General features: G+C 49.3%; 1 protein-coding gene across 3 annotated transcripts; it reads left to right on the top strand.

Annotated features, from left to right (window-relative positions):
• Window positions 1–1,608: 1,608 nt before the first annotated feature.
• On the top strand, window positions 1,609–8,723 carry SLC22A17 (solute carrier family 22 member 17). 3 transcript variants are annotated; one of them, XM_060098225.1, is made up of 10 exons: window positions 1,609–1,852; window positions 2,061–2,567; window positions 2,660–2,763; window positions 4,892–5,046; window positions 5,628–5,793; window positions 5,990–6,135; window positions 6,299–6,404; window positions 6,565–6,782; window positions 7,070–7,181; window positions 7,324–7,933. In XM_060098225.1, exons 2-10 carry the CDS (start codon window positions 2,160–2,162, stop codon window positions 7,610–7,612), a joined length of 1,704 nt encoding a protein of 567 aa, XP_059954208.1. In that variant the 5' UTR covers window positions 1,609–1,852; window positions 2,061–2,159; the 3' UTR covers window positions 7,613–7,933. The 3 variants fall into 3 exon arrangements, with proteins under 3 accessions (XP_059954208.1, XP_059954209.1, XP_059954210.1); XM_060098226.1 differs by lacking the exon at window positions 7,324–7,933 and adding an exon at window positions 8,556–8,723 and having other exon boundaries at window positions 1,790–1,852; XM_060098227.1 differs by lacking the exons at window positions 6,299–6,404; window positions 6,565–6,782 and having other exon boundaries at window positions 1,790–1,852.
• Window positions 8,724–18,002: the final 9,279 nt, after the last annotated feature.

Raw genomic sequence — 18,002 nt, forward strand, 5'->3', positions numbered from 1 at the left:
TGTTGCTGTGCGCAGGCTTTCTCTAGTTGCAGCGAGCAGGGGGTACTCTTCGTTGTGGTGCGCAGGCTTCTCCTTGCAGTGGCTTCTCTTGTTGCGGAGCACGGGCTGTAGGCGCACAGGCTTCAGTAGTTGTGGCACGTGGGCTCAGTAGTTGTGGCTCACAGGCTCTAGAGCAAGGCTCAGTAGTTGTGGCACACGGGCTTAGTTGCTCCGGCATGTGGGATCTTCCTGGACCCGGGATCGAACCCACGTCCCCTGCATTGGGAGGCAGATTCTTAACCACTGCGCCACCAGGGAAGTCCCAGATCTGCATTTTGAAAAGATCACTCTGTCTGCACTATGAACAACAGATGGGGAAGAGGGATGGAAACAAAGCAGATGCAGAACACTGGTTAAGAATTGAGGCTAAGTCTGTACAACAGGTAGCTTGACTAGTGGTGGTAGAGTTGAAGAGAAGCAGAATATCTGAGAACTATATAGGAAGTAAAATGGACAGGGTTTTGTAAAGGATCTGACATGGGGGTAAGGACAAGGGCGCTCCAAGGGCTGTCAACTGAGCATCTGGCCACAATTGGATGATGAGGGTGTCATTCAGTGAGGAAAGAAGCACTAGAAGACAACCAGGGTGGTGGGGGTTTGGGGGGAAACATGAGTTTGGTCTTGGATGTATTGAGTTTGAGATCCCTGTGAGTCATCCAAGGTAAGAGGTCAAATAAGAGGTGGCTTCATGGGTCTGGGGCTCAGAAGAGAGGTGGGAACTGGAAATGTAGATCTGGGGATCAGGTTTGTATTGGCTCGTATTGTTTATACTGGGGGTGATAGAAGCCGTGGGCAGAGGTGAGATCCCGAGGTGGAAAGAACAGTGTGAGATGACAGGAGGACCTGGAACCAAGCCTCTGAAGATCGCAGACACTGAGTGATGGCAAGGAGGAGGAGGATAAGCCTGCAGTAGAGAAAACAGGAGCAAGAGAAAGAAAACCAGGAGAGTGTGGGACTTAGCAGCCAAGGAAAAAAGTGGTTAGAGGAAGGGGTGGCCAACAGTGCCAAATGCTGTTGAGAAATGATGGAGACTCAGCCAGGGAGGGGGTGGTGAAACCAGACAAGTGGTCTTGTAGAGGACTAAGGCCAAGGCTGAGTACAGTGCCCAGCCCAGTACACCACATGCATGCCCTGTATCATCATTTCCAGTATACCCGTCTGTCTCCTCAGTAAGCTACTCCAAGGTCGGTCTTGTCCATCCTGTTATCCCCAAAGCCCAGCACAAGGCCAGAACATAGCAGACACTTAATAAATTTTACTGATGAATGAGTGGATGGATGGATGGGTGGGTGGGTAGGTGGATGGATGGGTAGATGAGAAGGAAGAATTGGAAGCAAAGGCGGAATTGCTGGCATCTGCCTGGAATCTACTATCCTTCAGGGTCTTCCCCCCCCCCCCTTTATACTGCAATGGCCCGCAGACCCAGGGAACGGAGACAGAGCCCCATCCTCTCCCTCCGCTGGGCCCTGGCCCCCCTTCCTCTCTCTGACGAAGAGTCTGGACCGAAGGTTCTGCTGACGTGGGAAGGGGAGGAGAGTCTGGAGGAAGGGGAGGGGAAAGCAGCGCAGAGATCGCAGAGACGAAGGAGGCGCCCGCGGCTGCAGAGCTGCAGAGCAGGGTCTCTCCGGCTTCTGTGTCCGGGCACCGGGCGCGCCACTGGGCCAGAGGGCAGTGCATCCTTTCGGTGCGGGCCGCCAGGGCCCCTGCGGTCGGCAAGCTGGCTCCCCGGGTGGCCACCGGGACCCCCGAGCCCAATGGCGGGGGCGGCAGCAAAATCGACAGCACTGTAGAGATCACCCCCAGCCCCAACGGAGTAAGTGCCCGCGCCCTGGGGGCTACGCCATCATCTCCCCGCACCCCCGCCAAGCGCCCGGCATTTTCCTCCTGCGCCCCCTCCTCCGCCGCCCGCCTTCCTCCCGCTGGCTCCCGGCCTCTTCCCTTACTCTGCGGTTTTCTCCGCTTCACCCTTCTCCTGCCACCACCCCACACACCCCTTACCTCACCCCCGCCACACACAGCAGGTCGGGACCCTCGGAGATGCGGTGCCCACGGAGCAGCTGCAGGGTGAGCGGGAGCGCGAACGCGAGCGGGAGGGGGAGGGCGACGCGGGTGGCGACGGGATGGGCAGCAGCCTGTCGCTGGCCGTGCCCCCCGGCCCCCTCAGCTTCGAGGCGCTGCTCGCCCAGGTGGGGGCGCTGGGCGGCGGCCAGCAGCTGCAGCTCGGCCTCTGCTGCCTGCCCGTGCTCTTTGTGGCGCTGGGCATGGCCTCGGACCCCATCTTCACGCTGGCGCCCCCGCTGCATTGCCACTACGGGGCCTTCGCCCCCAACGCCTCTGGCTGGGAGCAGCCCCCCAACGCCAGCGGCGTCAGCGTCGCCAGCGCCGCCCTAGCAGCCAGCGCCGCCAGCCGCATCGCCACCAGTACGGACCCCTCGTGCAGTGGCTTCGCCCCGCCGGACTTCAACCACTGCCTCAAGGACTGGGACTATAACGGCCTCCCCGTGCTCACCACCAACGCCATCGGCCAGGTGAGGCAGCCTGGTGGGCCGCGGGTTTGGGGGCGGGCCGAGAGCGACCAGCGAGGGGCCTCACACCCGCTCCGTCCCTCTCACGTCTCTAGTGGGATCTGGTGTGTGACCTGGGCTGGCAGGTGATCCTGGAGCAGATCCTCTTCATCTTGGGCTTTGCCTCTGGCTACCTGTTCCTGGGCTACCCGGCAGACAGGTGAGAGCTGGACGAGTAGAGAGGAGGGGGTGCTAGTGAGGCTGGCCCAGGCAGCTTGCCTTGGCAAGAGGCTGAAGGGGACTCGGTGGACTCTGCATTGTTCTCCGGATTTCTTCTGTTCAATGATATGCAGCCTCACCCCTGTCTCAGCTTCACTCCCCATCAAGAAATACTCCTTCCATACCTCTTCCACACAGGGAATAACTCTTCCTTCCTTGCCAACGCCTAGATCCATGGATCAATGGCCTCATCTCAAAAGACAATAGGCCCATCCCTACTGACCAAAACCCCTATATCCACAGATCGAAAGTCCTAACTTCTCCTCTATCATCCCTATCACCACCAAGCACCTCCCTCACCATCATCATGGATTGACAGACTCATCCTTGCTAACAGCCCTATCCACCTGGACTGTTAACTCCATCTCAAAGGCCTCATTCCTAAAGCTCATTATGTTAATTTCTAAATATCAACAGCTCCATTCACACTGACCAACAGCTCAACTCTATAAACAAATGACTACCCTCATGGGGGTCAATAGTTCAACCCCCATGGATCAGTGACCACAATAGCACCCCTCCCCCAAGACTAACAGCCCCATCCTCATAGATCTTCAGTGCTCTCAGATCCTCTCAGATCAAAAGCCCCATTTCCAGGAATCAGTGGCCTCATCTCAAAGATCAGCAACCCACCCCCACCAACCAATAGCTCTTCCCAGGGGTCAAAACTCCCATCTCCTCGGATCCTCGACACCATCACCACTGACCAGGTACTCCATCTCCACTGACCATCCCTGTGGATTATTAGACTCATCTCCACTGGTCTACAGTCTCATCCAAATGGATTTATAGTTCACCTCCCATGGATCAAAGGCAACCCAACATTGAATAATCCAGTTCCCTAAAATCAATGCCTATCCTCACTGCCCAATAGTCACACACCCCTGTGGGCAAATGATCCTAAACCCATAGGCCAATAGCCCGTCCTTATGCATCAGTGGCCTCATACCCACAGACCAGTAGCATCATTCCTGTGGAATAATAACCTCATCCTCAAAGATCAATAATTCAGTCTCCTAAATTCAGTAACCTTAGCCAATAAGCTTAGCCCCATGGAAAAATGGCTCCACCCTATTGGGTCAGTAGCTTCACTCTTAGGCTATCGGTGCCCCCTTCCCAATGACCAGTGACCCCAGTCTACATCCCCATAGATCAGTGGTCTTATCCCCCAAAATCAATAGCCTAGCCTTCAGTAGCCCTGTCCTCACTGACTTATAGTCAGTGACCATCATCATTGACCAATTGTCTCATCTCCTCTGGTCTGTGACCCCATCCTTACTGATTATTCCTATGAATTAATAGATTCATCCCTACTGGCCAACTGCCGCATCTACATGGACTGAGATCCCTATCCCATGAATCAATAGCTCCATCCCTAAAGATCAAACGGTCCAATCTTCAAAGATTAGTGATAATCCCTGCTGATCAATGGCCCTATCCCCTAGATTAAGAGCTCCATTCCCATGGATCAATGGCTCCATCTTCTGGTCAGTGGCCCCATGCCCACTGACCACCCCTATGGATTAGTAGACCCATGCCCCAACCCCACGGAAAAATGGCTTCATCCCCCAAAATCAATTACTCAGTCCCCTAAGATCAAGAGCTCCATTTTCACCGACCAATATTATCCCCATGGACAAGTGGCCAATGGCCTACCTCCATAGATCAATAGCTCCAACCCCATATATCAATGACCCCATCTCCTCTGACCAGCCTGAGCAAGACAAGCTCCATCCCCATTGACCAATAGCTCTATGCCCAAGGACCAATGGTTCCAAGTCCCCTAAGCAATATCCCATCGACTCTGATGGTTGGTCTCACTTCCATGAAGAAATGTCCTCATCTCTGACCAATAGCCCCATCCCAAGAGTCAATGGTCCTACCCCCACAGAACCATAGCCGCGAGGTGCCCAGTAGCCAACCATGGCCCCCATCCTCTCCCATCTTCTCTAGCCTTACTCCAGGGCCTCATCCTCATACCTCCAGCTTTGAAGTGGGCAGCTGGGCCCCACCCAGCAACTCCTCCCCCAGGGAGTCTGGGTGATCAGAGGCTCTCCCTTACTTTCCAGGTTTGGCCGTCGTGGGATTGTGCTGCTGACCTTGGGACTGGTGGGCCCCTGTGGAGTGGGAGGGGCTGCTGCAGGCTCCTCCACAGGTGTCATGGCCCTCCGATTCCTCCTGGGCTTTCTGCTTGCCGGTGTTGACCTTGGGGTCTACCTGATGCGTGAGTGGCACCCCCCCAGAGCTCCTTCCCTAGGGACTCATGCCTGCCTGTCTGTATCCCCAGGCCATTCCCACTGCTCCCTAGGATCCCCTCAGTCCCTTCTTCAGCCCCCGATTTCAACTGTCCGGAATCTCAGCTGTCTTTCTGCCCAGGCCTTTGAAGGATCCAGGGGTCTTCCTTCTCTCCACACCCCTCTCCTCCCATGATCTTGAAGGCTTTCCTTGCTCTGGACTTACTGCTGTCAGGGAATGAGCCTTATTTTAAAAATGAAATCCTGAGTAGCTGTATGACCTTGAACAAGGGTTAAATGTGAAAGTCAAATAAGAGGTCTGGTGTGAAAGGGCCCATAATTTGGGAATGCTGAAAACCCACCAGGGACTCTGACCCTCGAGCCCTCCCAGGTTTGAGTGGGAGAGGAGAGAGAACTGAACATCTCTCCACTCTTTGCCTTAGAGGTTGGCCTGTGGGAGGCGATGGCTGCAGCCTCCACTCAGGGGCTGACCTTGCTCTCTGTCCTCCTCCCTCCCTCTCCCCTCTTCTCTCCCTCGCCTCCTTCCTCCCTGTCCCTGCTGTATCTCCAGGCCTGGAGCTGTGCGACCCAACCCAGAGGCTTCGGGTGGCCCTGGCAGGGGAGTTAGTGGGAGTAGGGGGGCACTTCCTGTTCCTGGGCCTGGCCCTTGTCTCTAAGGACTGGCGATTTCTGCAGCGAATGATCACCGCTCCCTGCATCCTCTTCCTGTTTTATGGGTCAGTATCACCCTCCACCTGTTGTCTGGCCGTTCCCATCTCTGCCTCCAACCTAGCTCTAGCCTGGAGACCCCTCCTCTTCTCCATTGCCCCTTGTCCAGGCCTGCTCCAGCCCCAGCCCCTCAGAGGTGGGAGTTTTCCGTCCCTGGGTCAGGATTCAGGAGGCCTCACAGTGTACCCCCCACCCCACCCCCAGCTGGCCTGGTCTGTTTCTGGAGTCCGCACGGTGGCTGATAGTGAAGCGACAGATTGAGGAGGCCCAGTCTGTGCTGAGGATACTGGCTGAGCGGAACCGGCCCCATGGGCAGATGCTGGGAGAGGAGGCCCAGGAGGCCCTGCAGGGTAAGAGACAGGGGTCCCTACAGGTGATACCTCAGTGTGCACACATGATGGTGCCCTCTGTTGTAGCTGTACCACCTTCTCCCAGGGTCCCTACCACCCATGTGGGAGGACCCTGGGTTCTCAGCTGTTCCTTCTAACAGATAGCTCCTCTCTCTCTCCCAAGACCTGGAGAACACCTGTCCTCTCCCTGCAACATCCTCCTTTTCCTTCGCTTCCCTCCTCAACTACCGCAACATCTGGAAAAATCTACTTATCCTGGGATTCACCAAGTGAGCCTGGGTGTCTGAGCCAAGGGCCAGGCCAATAGCTGGGATGGGGGCTGGCCGGGTGGGGAAAGCCTGAGGACCCCTATAGAGGCCAGCCAGGGCTGTGAAAGGCTGCAGATGGAGATTCAGACGCCGTTCTTCGCCTCCCCACCCTGTCTCACAGCTTTATTGCCCACGCCATTCGCCACTGCTACCAGCCTGTGGGAGGAGGAGGGAGCCCATCAGACTTCTACCTGTGCTCCTTGCTGGCCAGCGGCACAGCTGCCCTGGCCTGCGTCTTCCTGGGAGTCACCGTGGACCGATTTGGCCGCCGGGGCATCCTGCTTCTCTCGATGACCCTCACTGGCATTGCGTCCCTGGTCCTGCTGGGCCTGTGGGATTGTGAGCATCCTCCCTTCCCCATGGTGTGGGCTCAGCAAAGAAACCCCAGCAGAGGTGCCTCAGACGGGCTCAGCCACTGCTTCTGGCACAGGCCTCCCAAAACCAGACCAGATCCTGCCCAGATCTTCCACAATTCTCCCCCTGGCTGCACAATCCTGTCTGTTCTCTCAAGCAATGAGTGAATGCCCAGACCCACCCAGCTAGGGATCAGAGGGGATGATGGCAGGGACTAGGCCAAGCATGATCTCCCCACCTCCGTTCACATGCTTCCTCTCTTGGTCCTCCAGATCTGAACGAGGCCGCCATCACCACCTTCTCTGTCCTTGGCCTCTTCTCCTCCCAAGCTGCTGGCATCCTCAGCACCCTCCTTGCTGCTGAAGTCATCCCTACCACTGTCCGGTGAGAGCAGGGGTGCTGCCAGGGGAGTCTCCAGGTCTCCAGCTGAGGACAGGGCCTGAGGGATGAAAAAGGGGAGGCTGCTGGAGAAGAGCTGGGGTGAGGCCCACAGCTACAGGCTCAGTGCCTTGTCCGTCTCTCCCAGGGGCCGAGGCCTGGGCCTGATCATGGCACTGGGGGCACTTGGCGGGCTGAGTGGCCCAGCCCAGCGCCTCCACATGGGCCATGGAGCTTTCCTGCAGCACGTGGTGCTGGCGGCCTGTGCTCTCCTCTGCATCCTCAGCATCATGCTTCTGCCGGAGACCAAACGCAAGCTCCTGCCTGAGGTGCTCCGGGATGGGGAGCTGTGCCGCCGGCCTTCCCTGCTGCGGCAGCCACCCCCTAACCGCTGTGACCACGTTCCACTGCTTGCCACCCCCAACCCTGCCCTCTGAGCGACCTTCGAGCACCCTGGCAGGAGGCTGGCCCATACAGAAAGGTGGCACAAGGCCCTGGCAAGGAGAGCGGGAGGACTGAATGAGGAAGGCAGGGCTGCCCTGAAGCCTCAGAGGCACCTCACGCCAGTCATCATGGAGAGCTCAGAGGGCTGCCCTCAACCCCGTCTCCTCCTTGCTGCTTTGTGTTCACTTCCTTGGCAAGAGTGAGGGGACGGGGAGGGAGCTCCACACTGTATCCACCAGGTCTGGGCTCCATCCTATGCCCAAAGACATCCTCCCAGGCCTCATTCTTTCTTGCTCTATCACTCTGTTTCAATAAAGACATTTTGAATAAATGAGCATATCATAGCCTGGACTTCCCTCCCTTCTGTTGTCCTTCTCACTGTCTGTTAGGGGAAGGTTTCTCTCAGTGGAACCCAAGCCAGTAAAAATCTCCCTCCCCCTCCCTGCACCTGCCCCCTCTTCTCACTCCCCCACCATGTTAACTTACAGACAACTACCACCAAGCCTTACTCACTGCTTGCTATTCTGCTAGGACTAGGCTATGCACTTTACAAACTTCGCTTAATCATTTAATCCTTACAACATTGCAAGGTAGGTGTTTGGATCAATTAAAGTTTCTTGTTTTTGCAAGCAATAATAACTGACTGACTCTAATGAACTTAAACACAAAGGCAATTTATTAAAGGGATCTGGTGGGGCAGGTTGTGGTGCGGAGCTCACAGAGTAGAAGGAAAAGCAGAGCTAGTCATAAAAGGCCAGGAGCCAGAAAAGACAAGAGAGCAAGTGATTGGCTAGCTTGTGTATCACAGCACCCCACCCCTATTACTGACAAGTGGGGAGGGGAAAGCAGTACCTGAGTGCTGATGGCAGAAATAGGACTGGAGTTGTGCAGGTAAACACAATGGATGTCCACGACAGTATTCTTCTTCTTTTACAGATGACGAAACTGACACTCAGAAATTCAGTAACTTGCCCAAGTTTACAAAGTTAACGAGTGACAGCTGGGATAAAACTGGATCCTGGAGCTGGAGCTCTCTAGGGATGCACACCGTGGCCAGCTTCCCAACTCCTTCCAATCTTTGCGTGCTACCCTTGGAAGTGAGGAGTGAGTCTCTAGGCCCCCCTGGGAGGGGGCTGTAGGAGACTAGGCCTTCCACCTCAGTGCCAGGGCCTGCCTTTGACTAGCCTTGGCCTGGCTTTGGGCAAGTCTCTTAACCTCCAGCTTCCTTCAAGGGTTGCTCTGAGGATTAAACAAGATAGTACATTGTAAGTGCCTCTTAAATTATCCCACTAGATGGTAAGCCCCTTGAGGACAGGAACTTTGTCTTACTCAACTTTGAAACACCAACATGTGACCCACGATAGGTGTTCAAAAAGTTGTATTTGTTAATTCTTTAAACAAATGTTTCATGTGCCGGATTTACAGACCAGTTCCATCCTGGATGTTTAGGGCGTGGGCCATCCTTCAAGGAGCTTAAAATCCATCTAACACTGGGAATATTAATGAGGAGGAAGAGAGACCAGTGGTTTGGAGCATCGAAAGGCTGCCTCCTGAAGGAGGTGAGACTCAGAGAGGCAGAAAGACCTTAGGCAAGGGCCCAGGAGACAGGTACATAGCTCTCAATTCAAAGGACATAGGGAGAGCAAAGGCCTGGAGGTAGGAAAGGGTGAGGAGGTCCTGGAGAGAGGAATTCTTAGGAAAAGCAGATCTTGAGGCCAGCCTCTTCCAGAGAAGGGGGGCCCTGTTACCCAGAGATCCCTGCAACACCAGTGTTCCTATCCTTCCCCTCTGCCAGTCCATGCCCCAGGCCCAAAGCTCTAGGAACTAAGCCATGCTTCTGGGCTCTCAATAGTAATCACTGGAGAACTCATAAGAACCCTTCTCATTTAATTTTCACAGCCCCCTGTAATAGGTATTAGTAGTTTTATCCTATCTAACTACTGAGGAAATGGAAATGAGAGAAATGGAAGGAACTGCCATGAGGAGGCAGAGCGAGGACTTAAATCCAGGCCTTCTGGCGGCTCTTTTTATTCCACCATAGTTCCCTCACAGTTAGAGGTTCTGCATCACACATTCTGTAGAACAGGGTCTGTGTGGTCCAAACTGACTCCAATGTTGACTTTTTAACTTTGGGTTGCCAATGATAACACTCACTGAGAGATCATACTCATTGCTGTCTCCAGAGTTTCTGTAAGAACCAACAGGATGGTAGATAAGTACTTTTTGGAAGAGCCCAGGTAAAGCCAAGAAGTTACTTACATGCTAATGACACTGTCCAAAGCACACTGTGAGGAATGGTGTCAAAGAGGCATTTCAGGGCTTCCCTGGTGGCGCAGTGGTTGAGAGTCCGCCTGCCAATGCAGGGGACACGGGTTCGTGCCCCGGTCCGGGAAGATCCCATATGCCACGGAATGGCTGGGCCCGTGAGCCATAGCCGCTGAGCCCGTTGCCACAACAGAGAGAGGCCTACGTACCGCAAAAAAAAGAGGCATTTCAAAGAACCCATTCTCTGCATACCGCTGGAAAAAGGTCCAGGGCAAGAAAATAAAAACACTCAGGAAGCTACAGCAACTCCTGTAGGAGGGTAGGTGAAAGACAGCAAGTCTCTCTGACTTCAGCCAAAGAGGTAAAGGCAAAGAGAATGATAGCATACAAGAAGCATCTAGGAAGCACAAAGATACAGTCCCTCATCCCCAAGCAATTCCTGGTCTAGGTGGACAGGACCAATGTGTGTAGCTACAACTGGCATCCTGTCAGTTGCTCTAAAATTCACCAACCACATGATCTCACTGGATCGTCATCAATAACCCCATGAAAAATGGTTATTATTTCTTAGGCTTTTTACAGATGGGGAGACTGAGGTTTGGAGAGGTAACTTTTGAGGTGACTGGTAATTAGAGTAGCCAGATCTTGAGAACTGAGAGCCTGCAATCTTCTTACCACATACCAGATAGAAAATAATTCTAAACACCATGAAAGAAAGTATTACTTATCCTGTAATATTAAGCTTAGAAGGTACCCCAGGAACTTGAAGATCATTTACGGGCAAACAAGGAAATGACTACTTTCCTTGGAGAGGTTGTACTGACAAAGCATGAACAGTTCTTAGAAATGTTTTAGTTGGATTCACAGGTAAAAGCCATAATGGATTATTGAGGAGAAAATTAAAAGGATATACGGGGTACATTTCTAACCTAAAAAAGTTACATGAGGGGTTTCCCTGGTGGCGCAGTGGTTGAGAGTCTGCCTGCCGATGCAGGGGACACGGGTTCATGCCCCAGTCCAGGAAGATCCCACATGCCGTGGACAGCTAGGCCCGTGAGCCCTGGCCACTGAGCCTGCGCGTCCGGAGCCTGTGCTCCGCAACAGGAGAGGCCACAACAGTGTGAGGCCCACGTACCGCAAAAAAAAAAAAAAAAAAAAAAGTTACATGAAGTGATATGAAAGCCACTCCCATTCCTCATTCAGTCAACCTAGCCTGGCTACCGTGCAACCGCTTTTTACTGATTATCCACTACTGTCTTGTGCTGCCTCAGGTCTGGGGCAGGGGGGCATGGTCCTTGCCTGCAAGAGTTTAGAACACTGGGAGATAAATAATTACAATCCTATATAGAAAATGCAGAAAAATATAAAAAGTGCTGTAGCAGCTCTAAGGAGGACAGGATATACTCTATTGGAGGCAGTCAAGGAAAGATTCTCAGATATTTGGATTGGACCTTACAGGGTAAGTCTTGAGTTTGCCAGGGACAGAAAGGAAGAAGAAACAGTGCAAAGCCTAGAGACACGACAGAACATGGTATACATGGAGAAGAGCAGTGTTTACCTTAAACATCCATGGAATAAAAGGCAGCTATGAAAACCCACAGCTAACATCATATTTATCCGTGAAAGTCTGAAAGCTTTACCCCCAAGATCAGGAACAAGACAAAGATGTCTGCACTCATCACTTCTATACTACATTGTACTGGAGGTTCTAGCCAGGGAAATGAGGCAAGAAAATGAAATACAGGCATACCTCAGAGATACTGTGGGCTCAGTTCCAGACCACTGCAACAAAGCAAGTTACACAATTTTTTTGGTTTCCCAGTTCATATAAAAGTTATGTTTACACTGTACTGTAGTCTATTAAGTGTGCAATAGCATTATATCTATAAAAGACAATGTACATACTTTAATTTAAAAATACTTTATTGCTACAAAATGCTAACCATCATCTTAGCCTTCAGTGAGTCATAAACTTTTTGTTGGTTTGGGGTTTGAAATATTGTGAGAATTACCGAAATGTGACACAGAGACATGAAGTGAGCAAATGCTGTTGGAAACTGGCTCCAAGAGTCTTATTCAATGCAGGGTTGCCACCAACCTTCAATTTGTAAAAAACGTAATCTCTACCAAGTGCAATAAAGCAAAACCCAATACAATGAGATATGCCGGTAAAAAGCACCAAGAATGGAAAAGACAATGTAAAACTATATTTGCAGGTGACATGACCTTGTATACAGAGAATCCTAAAGAATCCACCAAAAAGCTATAAGAACTAAATAAACAAGTTCAGTAAGGTTACTTAACTTGTGATTGAATGTGGAGGATACAAGATCAATATACAAAATCAATTGTTTTTTTGTTTTTTGGCTGCACCACACAGCTTGCAGGATCTTAGTTCCCTGAGCAGGGATTGAACCGAGGCCCCTGGCAGTGAAACACCAAATCCTAACCACTGGACCACCAGGGAATTCCAAAAATCAGCTGTATTTTTTTTTTTTTTTTTTTTTTTTTGCGGTACGCGGGCCTCTCACTGCTGTGGCCTCTCCCATTGCGGAGCACAGGCTCCGGACACACAGGCTCCGCGGCCATGGCTCGCGGGCCCAGCCGCTCCGCGGCATGTGGGATCTTCCGGGATCGGGGCACGAACCCGTGTCCCCTGCATCGGCAGGCGGACTCTCAACCACTGCGCCACCAGGGAAGCCCCTCAGCTGTATTTTTAGACAACTGCAATGAACAATCTGAAAATGAAATTAAGAATTCCATTTAAAATAGCAAAACCTCAAATACTTAGGAATAAATTTAATAAAAGAAGTGCAAGACCTGTACACTGAAAACTACAAAACATTGTTTAAAGAAATTAAAGATCTAGATAAATGGAAAGACATACTGTATTCATAGATTGGAAGATTTAATATTGTTAAGATGCAATCTTCTATAAACTGATCTACAGATTCAGTGTAATCCCTGTTAAAATCTTTGCCATCTTTTTTGCAGAAATTGACAAGCTGATTCTAAAATTCATATGGAAATGTCAAAGACCCAGAATAGCTAAGCAATCTTGGGGAAAAAGCAAAATTGGAAGACTCACACTTTCCACTTTCAAAACTTATTACAAAACTACAGTAATGAAAACTGTGCTACTGGCATAAGGATGGACACATAGATTGATGGAACAGAATTGAAAGTCCAGAAATAAACCTGTGGACTTACAGTCAATTGATTTTCAACAAGGGTGTTAAGACCATTAAGACCATTCAATGGGGAAAGAATAGGCTTTTTAACAAATGGGGTTGGGACAAATGCATTATTTGCATGCAAAAGAATGAAGCTGGACCTCTACCTCACACCATACACAAAATTAATTCAAAATGGATCAAAGACTTAAATGTAAGAGCTAAAACTATAAAACTCTTAGGAAAAAACATAGGCATAAACCTTCGTGACTTTTGTGCTTCAAAGGACACTATCAAGAAAGTGAAAACCGGGACTTCCCTGGTGGTGCAGTGGTTAAGAATCCTCCTGCCAATACAGGGGACACAGTTTCAAGCCCGGGTCTGGGAAGATCCCACAGGCCACGGAGCAACTAAGCCTGTGCACCACAACTACTGAGCCTGCGCTCTAGAGCCCGCAAGCCACAGCTACTGAGCTCGCATGCCACAACTACTGAAGTCTGTGTGCCTAGAGCCCATGCTCCACGAGAAGCCACCGCAATGAGAAGCCCGCTCGCTGCAACTAGAGAAAGCCTGCGTGCAGCAACGAAGGCCCAACTCAGCCAAAAATAAATAAATGAAAGTGAAAACCCACAAAATGGGAGAAAATATATTTGTAAATCATATATATCTGATAAAGGTCTAGTATTCAGAATATATCAAGAACTCTTGCAACTCAACAATAAAGACAAATAACCCAGTTAAAAAGTGGGCAAAGGATCTGCTAGACATTTCTTCAGAGAAGATATACAAAGGGCCAGTAAGCACATGAAAAGATATACCCAAGAGAAATGAAAAGGTATGGTCACACAGAAATTTGTACACAGATGTTTGTAGCACACTATTCCTAATAGTCAAAAATGGGAATATCCCAAATATCCACCAACTGATGAATGGATAAACAAAATGTGGTATATCTATACAGTTGATCCTTGAACTTGGGGGTTAGGAGTGTCGACCCTCTATGCAGTTCAAAATCTTCAAAAACTTTACACTCTACCCTCCATGTCATAGTTCTGCATCCATGGGTTCAACCAACCATGGACCATGTAGCACTATAGTACGTATTTACTGCAAAAAACCCACGTTTAAGTGGGCCCATGCAGTTCAGACCCATGTTGTTCAAGGGTCAACTGTACAATGAAATATTATTCAGCCATAAAAAGGAATGAAGTATTGATAAATGCTACAACATGGATGAATCTTGAAAACATGCTAAATGAAAGAAGCCAGACAGAAAAGGCCACATATTGTACGATCCCATTTATATGAAATATCCAGAAAAGGTATACCCATAGATATAGAAAGTATAATTAGTAGTTGCTAGGGACTGCGATGGGGGGAAAATTGGGAATGCTTGTTAATGGGCACAGGGTTTCTGTTTGCCATGATGAAAATGCTCTAAAATTAGGTAGTGGTGATGGTTACTATATATGTATGTACATATATATGTATAAATAATATGGTTACTATAAATATATCTACTAAATATCACTGAATTTTAAGTACACTTAAAAGGCAAATTTATGGTATGTGAATTATATCTAAAAAAAAAATCCATTGGGGCTTCCCTGGTGGCGCAGTGGTTGAGAATCTGCCTGCTAATGCAGGGGACACAGGTTCGAGCCCTGGTCTGGGAAGATCCCACATGCCGTGGAGCAACTAGGCCCGTGAGCCACAACTACTGAGCCTGAGCGTCTGGAGCCTGTGCTCCTCAACAAGAGAGGCCGCGACAGTGAGAGGCCCACGCACCGCGATGAAGAGTGGCCCCTGCTTGCCACAACTAGAGAGAGCCCTTGCACAGAAACGAAGACCCAACACAGCCAAAAATAAATAAATAAATGAATAAATTTATTTAAAAAAAAAATCCATAGAGCTTTTTGGTAGGATGCAAGTCAGAAATATTGCAAGCTTTCTTTAGCAAATAAAATTAAAGTTCCTTTACTTAGTGATCCCTTTTTCTGTAACAAATTCTACCACTTAGAACAGTGCCCAGCACTTGGTAAGGACTCAGTAAATGTCTGTTTGTTGAATGAATGATTACCATAGGCATAAAGGAGAAAGAGGCATTAGCAGGGTTGACATTTTAAAATTAGATGATTTGAGAAATCAAATCTACTCATCTAACCATATAAAAGTGAGGAAAGCTATTACATTATTGAAAAAAACCAGCCACTGCTTTGTTCTGTTGCTGGTGTCAGGTTGGGCAAATTCTGAGAAAGCACTGGGCTGTCCTCATTCATTTCGTATCACCCACAGTCCCTCAAAGGATCTCTGACTCAGACTCACTCCAGAGAAATCTTATAGACAGGCTTCCCCAATCTCTCCTCCTCAAGGACACTTCCTTCCCACAGAATCCGAATGAGACCGGACTCATTGCTGTCCCTTGATTAAGAGAGAGCTTATTAGGAATGACTGACAGAAAAGTAACCAAACTTTCTCAAAGAAAGCAACTTGCTTTCCAAGCTACTTCCTCTAAAATCACTGAGGATGATACAGGAAAAATGAACAGACCAGGTAAAGCAGGAAATCTAATTCCTGTGAAGAACAGGAATCAACAGGGACTTCCCTGGTGGTGCAGTGGTTAAGAATCTGCCTGCCAATGCAGGTTTGAGCCCTGGTCTGGGAATATCCAACATGCCACAGAGCAACTAAGCCTGTGCACCACAACTACTGAGCCTGCGTGCCACAACTACTGAAGCCCACGCGCCCTAGAGCCCACATGCTGCAACTACTGAAGCCCACATGCCTAGACCCCCAAGCTCTGCAACGAGAAGCCACCGCAATGAGAAGCCCACACACCACAACGAAGAGTAGCCCCTGATCGCCACAACTAGAGAAAGCCCACGCACAGCAACAAAGACCCAACGCAGCCAAAAAGAAAATAAATAAATAAATAAATAAATTTATTTACTTAAGAAAAGAATAGGAATCAGCAGGCCCGGAATAAAGGGACCCTCCAAGGTGAATTAACACCTTCTGAACACCTAAGTGGCAGGTGCTGTGAGCCATACAAAGGCACAATCCATGCCCTTAAGGGAAAACACGGATGTAATTATTTTAATTATGAAAGCATGAAGTGCCAAATAGAGATAGGAGCAATTTGCCAAGTGCAGGAGTGATTCATCCTAACTAGGAAATCAAAATAAGTTTCCTGGCTGCGTTACTTGGCTTATACACCTTGGCTTCTATCTTATGATTCTGACAGAGTAGGTGTGATGGGAATAGCAGGCTGGAGGAACAGCATGAGCAATACATGAAAATAAAGTAAAACTCAACTGGAATGCACAGTACATGAGATGTAGGGAAGAATGTGGCAGGAAAAATCAATCTGGATCAAATTGGGAAAAACCTTAGTTCCACACTTAGCAGCATAGGGGCCTTTTTGGAAATACGAAGAGTTTGGAGCCAGGTTATTGCCAGGAGTCCACTACAATCAAGGTGGGGAGTTGCTCAAGCAGTTAAAGTAGGATAGAGGACAGACCAGGATATTGAGAACTGACTGAACACAGAAAATTAAAAACAAAGAAGAGTCAAAAAAGCAATGCATCCTCCAAGATCCAACAGGTTACAGGGATTTTTTTAGATAGCCACTTACTGCCACCTGGCGGATAGATAAGGCTTTCCCAGCATTAGCAGCATCAAGCCACTTAAGATGTTGCACATTTTTCTAATAAAAATAGTTAATACTGAACACTTTATCCAGCCTCTTGCTAATCAGCCTCTAAAGTTTCCGTACTCAGCTTATGAGACACTGTTCTAGTTGAATCTAGTTAGAGAAGACCCCCAAATGCCTAACAAGTGACACAATAGGAGGTAAATGATCAAATATTAAATTATGGGATGGTCGATACCTGAAATTTCAGAATACAAAACCATTTGGAAAAAAAAAACCAGAAAACCATTTGGGAGGTTGGCTGAGGCTCCACGGATATGGAGAGCCATTTCTTTAACCTAAGCTTATTGAAGAGAGCATCTCAGTCAGAGGCAATCATGAACAAAAATCCTAGGAACAGAAGTGAACGGCCCAATAGAACATATAGAGGTTTTAATACTTACGAACTCTGTAAGTAATGGAGGGTCTACAAAAAGGGGTGTGTGTGTGAATATAGTACCAAAGGCTTTTAAGACCAATGTAACATTAGAATATAAAATGGAAAAATTAGGTCATTAACATGACCAAGTAACTCAACTACTAAACTTAAGGATACTCAAACAACGAAAGCCACTTGCCCTAATTAATGGAACAATCCAAAATAAGTTAGCTAGGACTTCCCTGCCGCAGTGGTTAAGAATCTGCCTGCCAACACAGGGGAAACGGGTTCGAGCCCTGGTCTGGGAATCCCACATGCTGTGGAGCAACTAAGCCCATGCACCACAACTACTGAAGCCTGCATGCCTAGAGCCCGTGCTCCGCAATTAAGAGTAGGCCCTGCTCGTCGCAACTAGAGAAAGCCTGCATGCAGCAATGAAGACCCAACGCAGCCATAAAAAAAAATAAATTTATAAAAGAAAAACAAGTTGGCTGAACATATTGTGGCCACTGAACTGCTAGAGAACATAAGCTTTGCAATTATCTTTAAATGCTAACTTTTTAAATAAATATTTTTATTTCTGGCTGCGCTGGGTCTTCATTGCTGCCCACAGGCTTTCTCTAGTTGCGGCGTTCTCTAGTTGCGGCAAGCGGGGTCTTCTCTTCATTGCGGTGCACAGGCTTCATTGCAGCGGCTTCTCTTGTTGCAAAGCACGGGCTCTAGGCACGCGGGCTTCAGTAGTTATGGCTTGCGCGTTCTAGAGTGCAGGCCCAGTAGTTGTGGCGCACGGGCTTAGTTGCTCTGGGGCATGTGGGATATTCCTGGACCAGGGCTAGAAACCGTCGTGTCCACTGCATTGGCAGGCGGATTCTTAA

The sequence above is a fragment of the Mesoplodon densirostris genome, chromosome 4, assembly GCF_025265405.1.
Source record: "Mesoplodon densirostris isolate mMesDen1 chromosome 4, mMesDen1 primary haplotype, whole genome shotgun sequence".
NCBI lineage: Eukaryota > Metazoa > Chordata > Mammalia > Artiodactyla > Ziphiidae > Mesoplodon > Mesoplodon densirostris.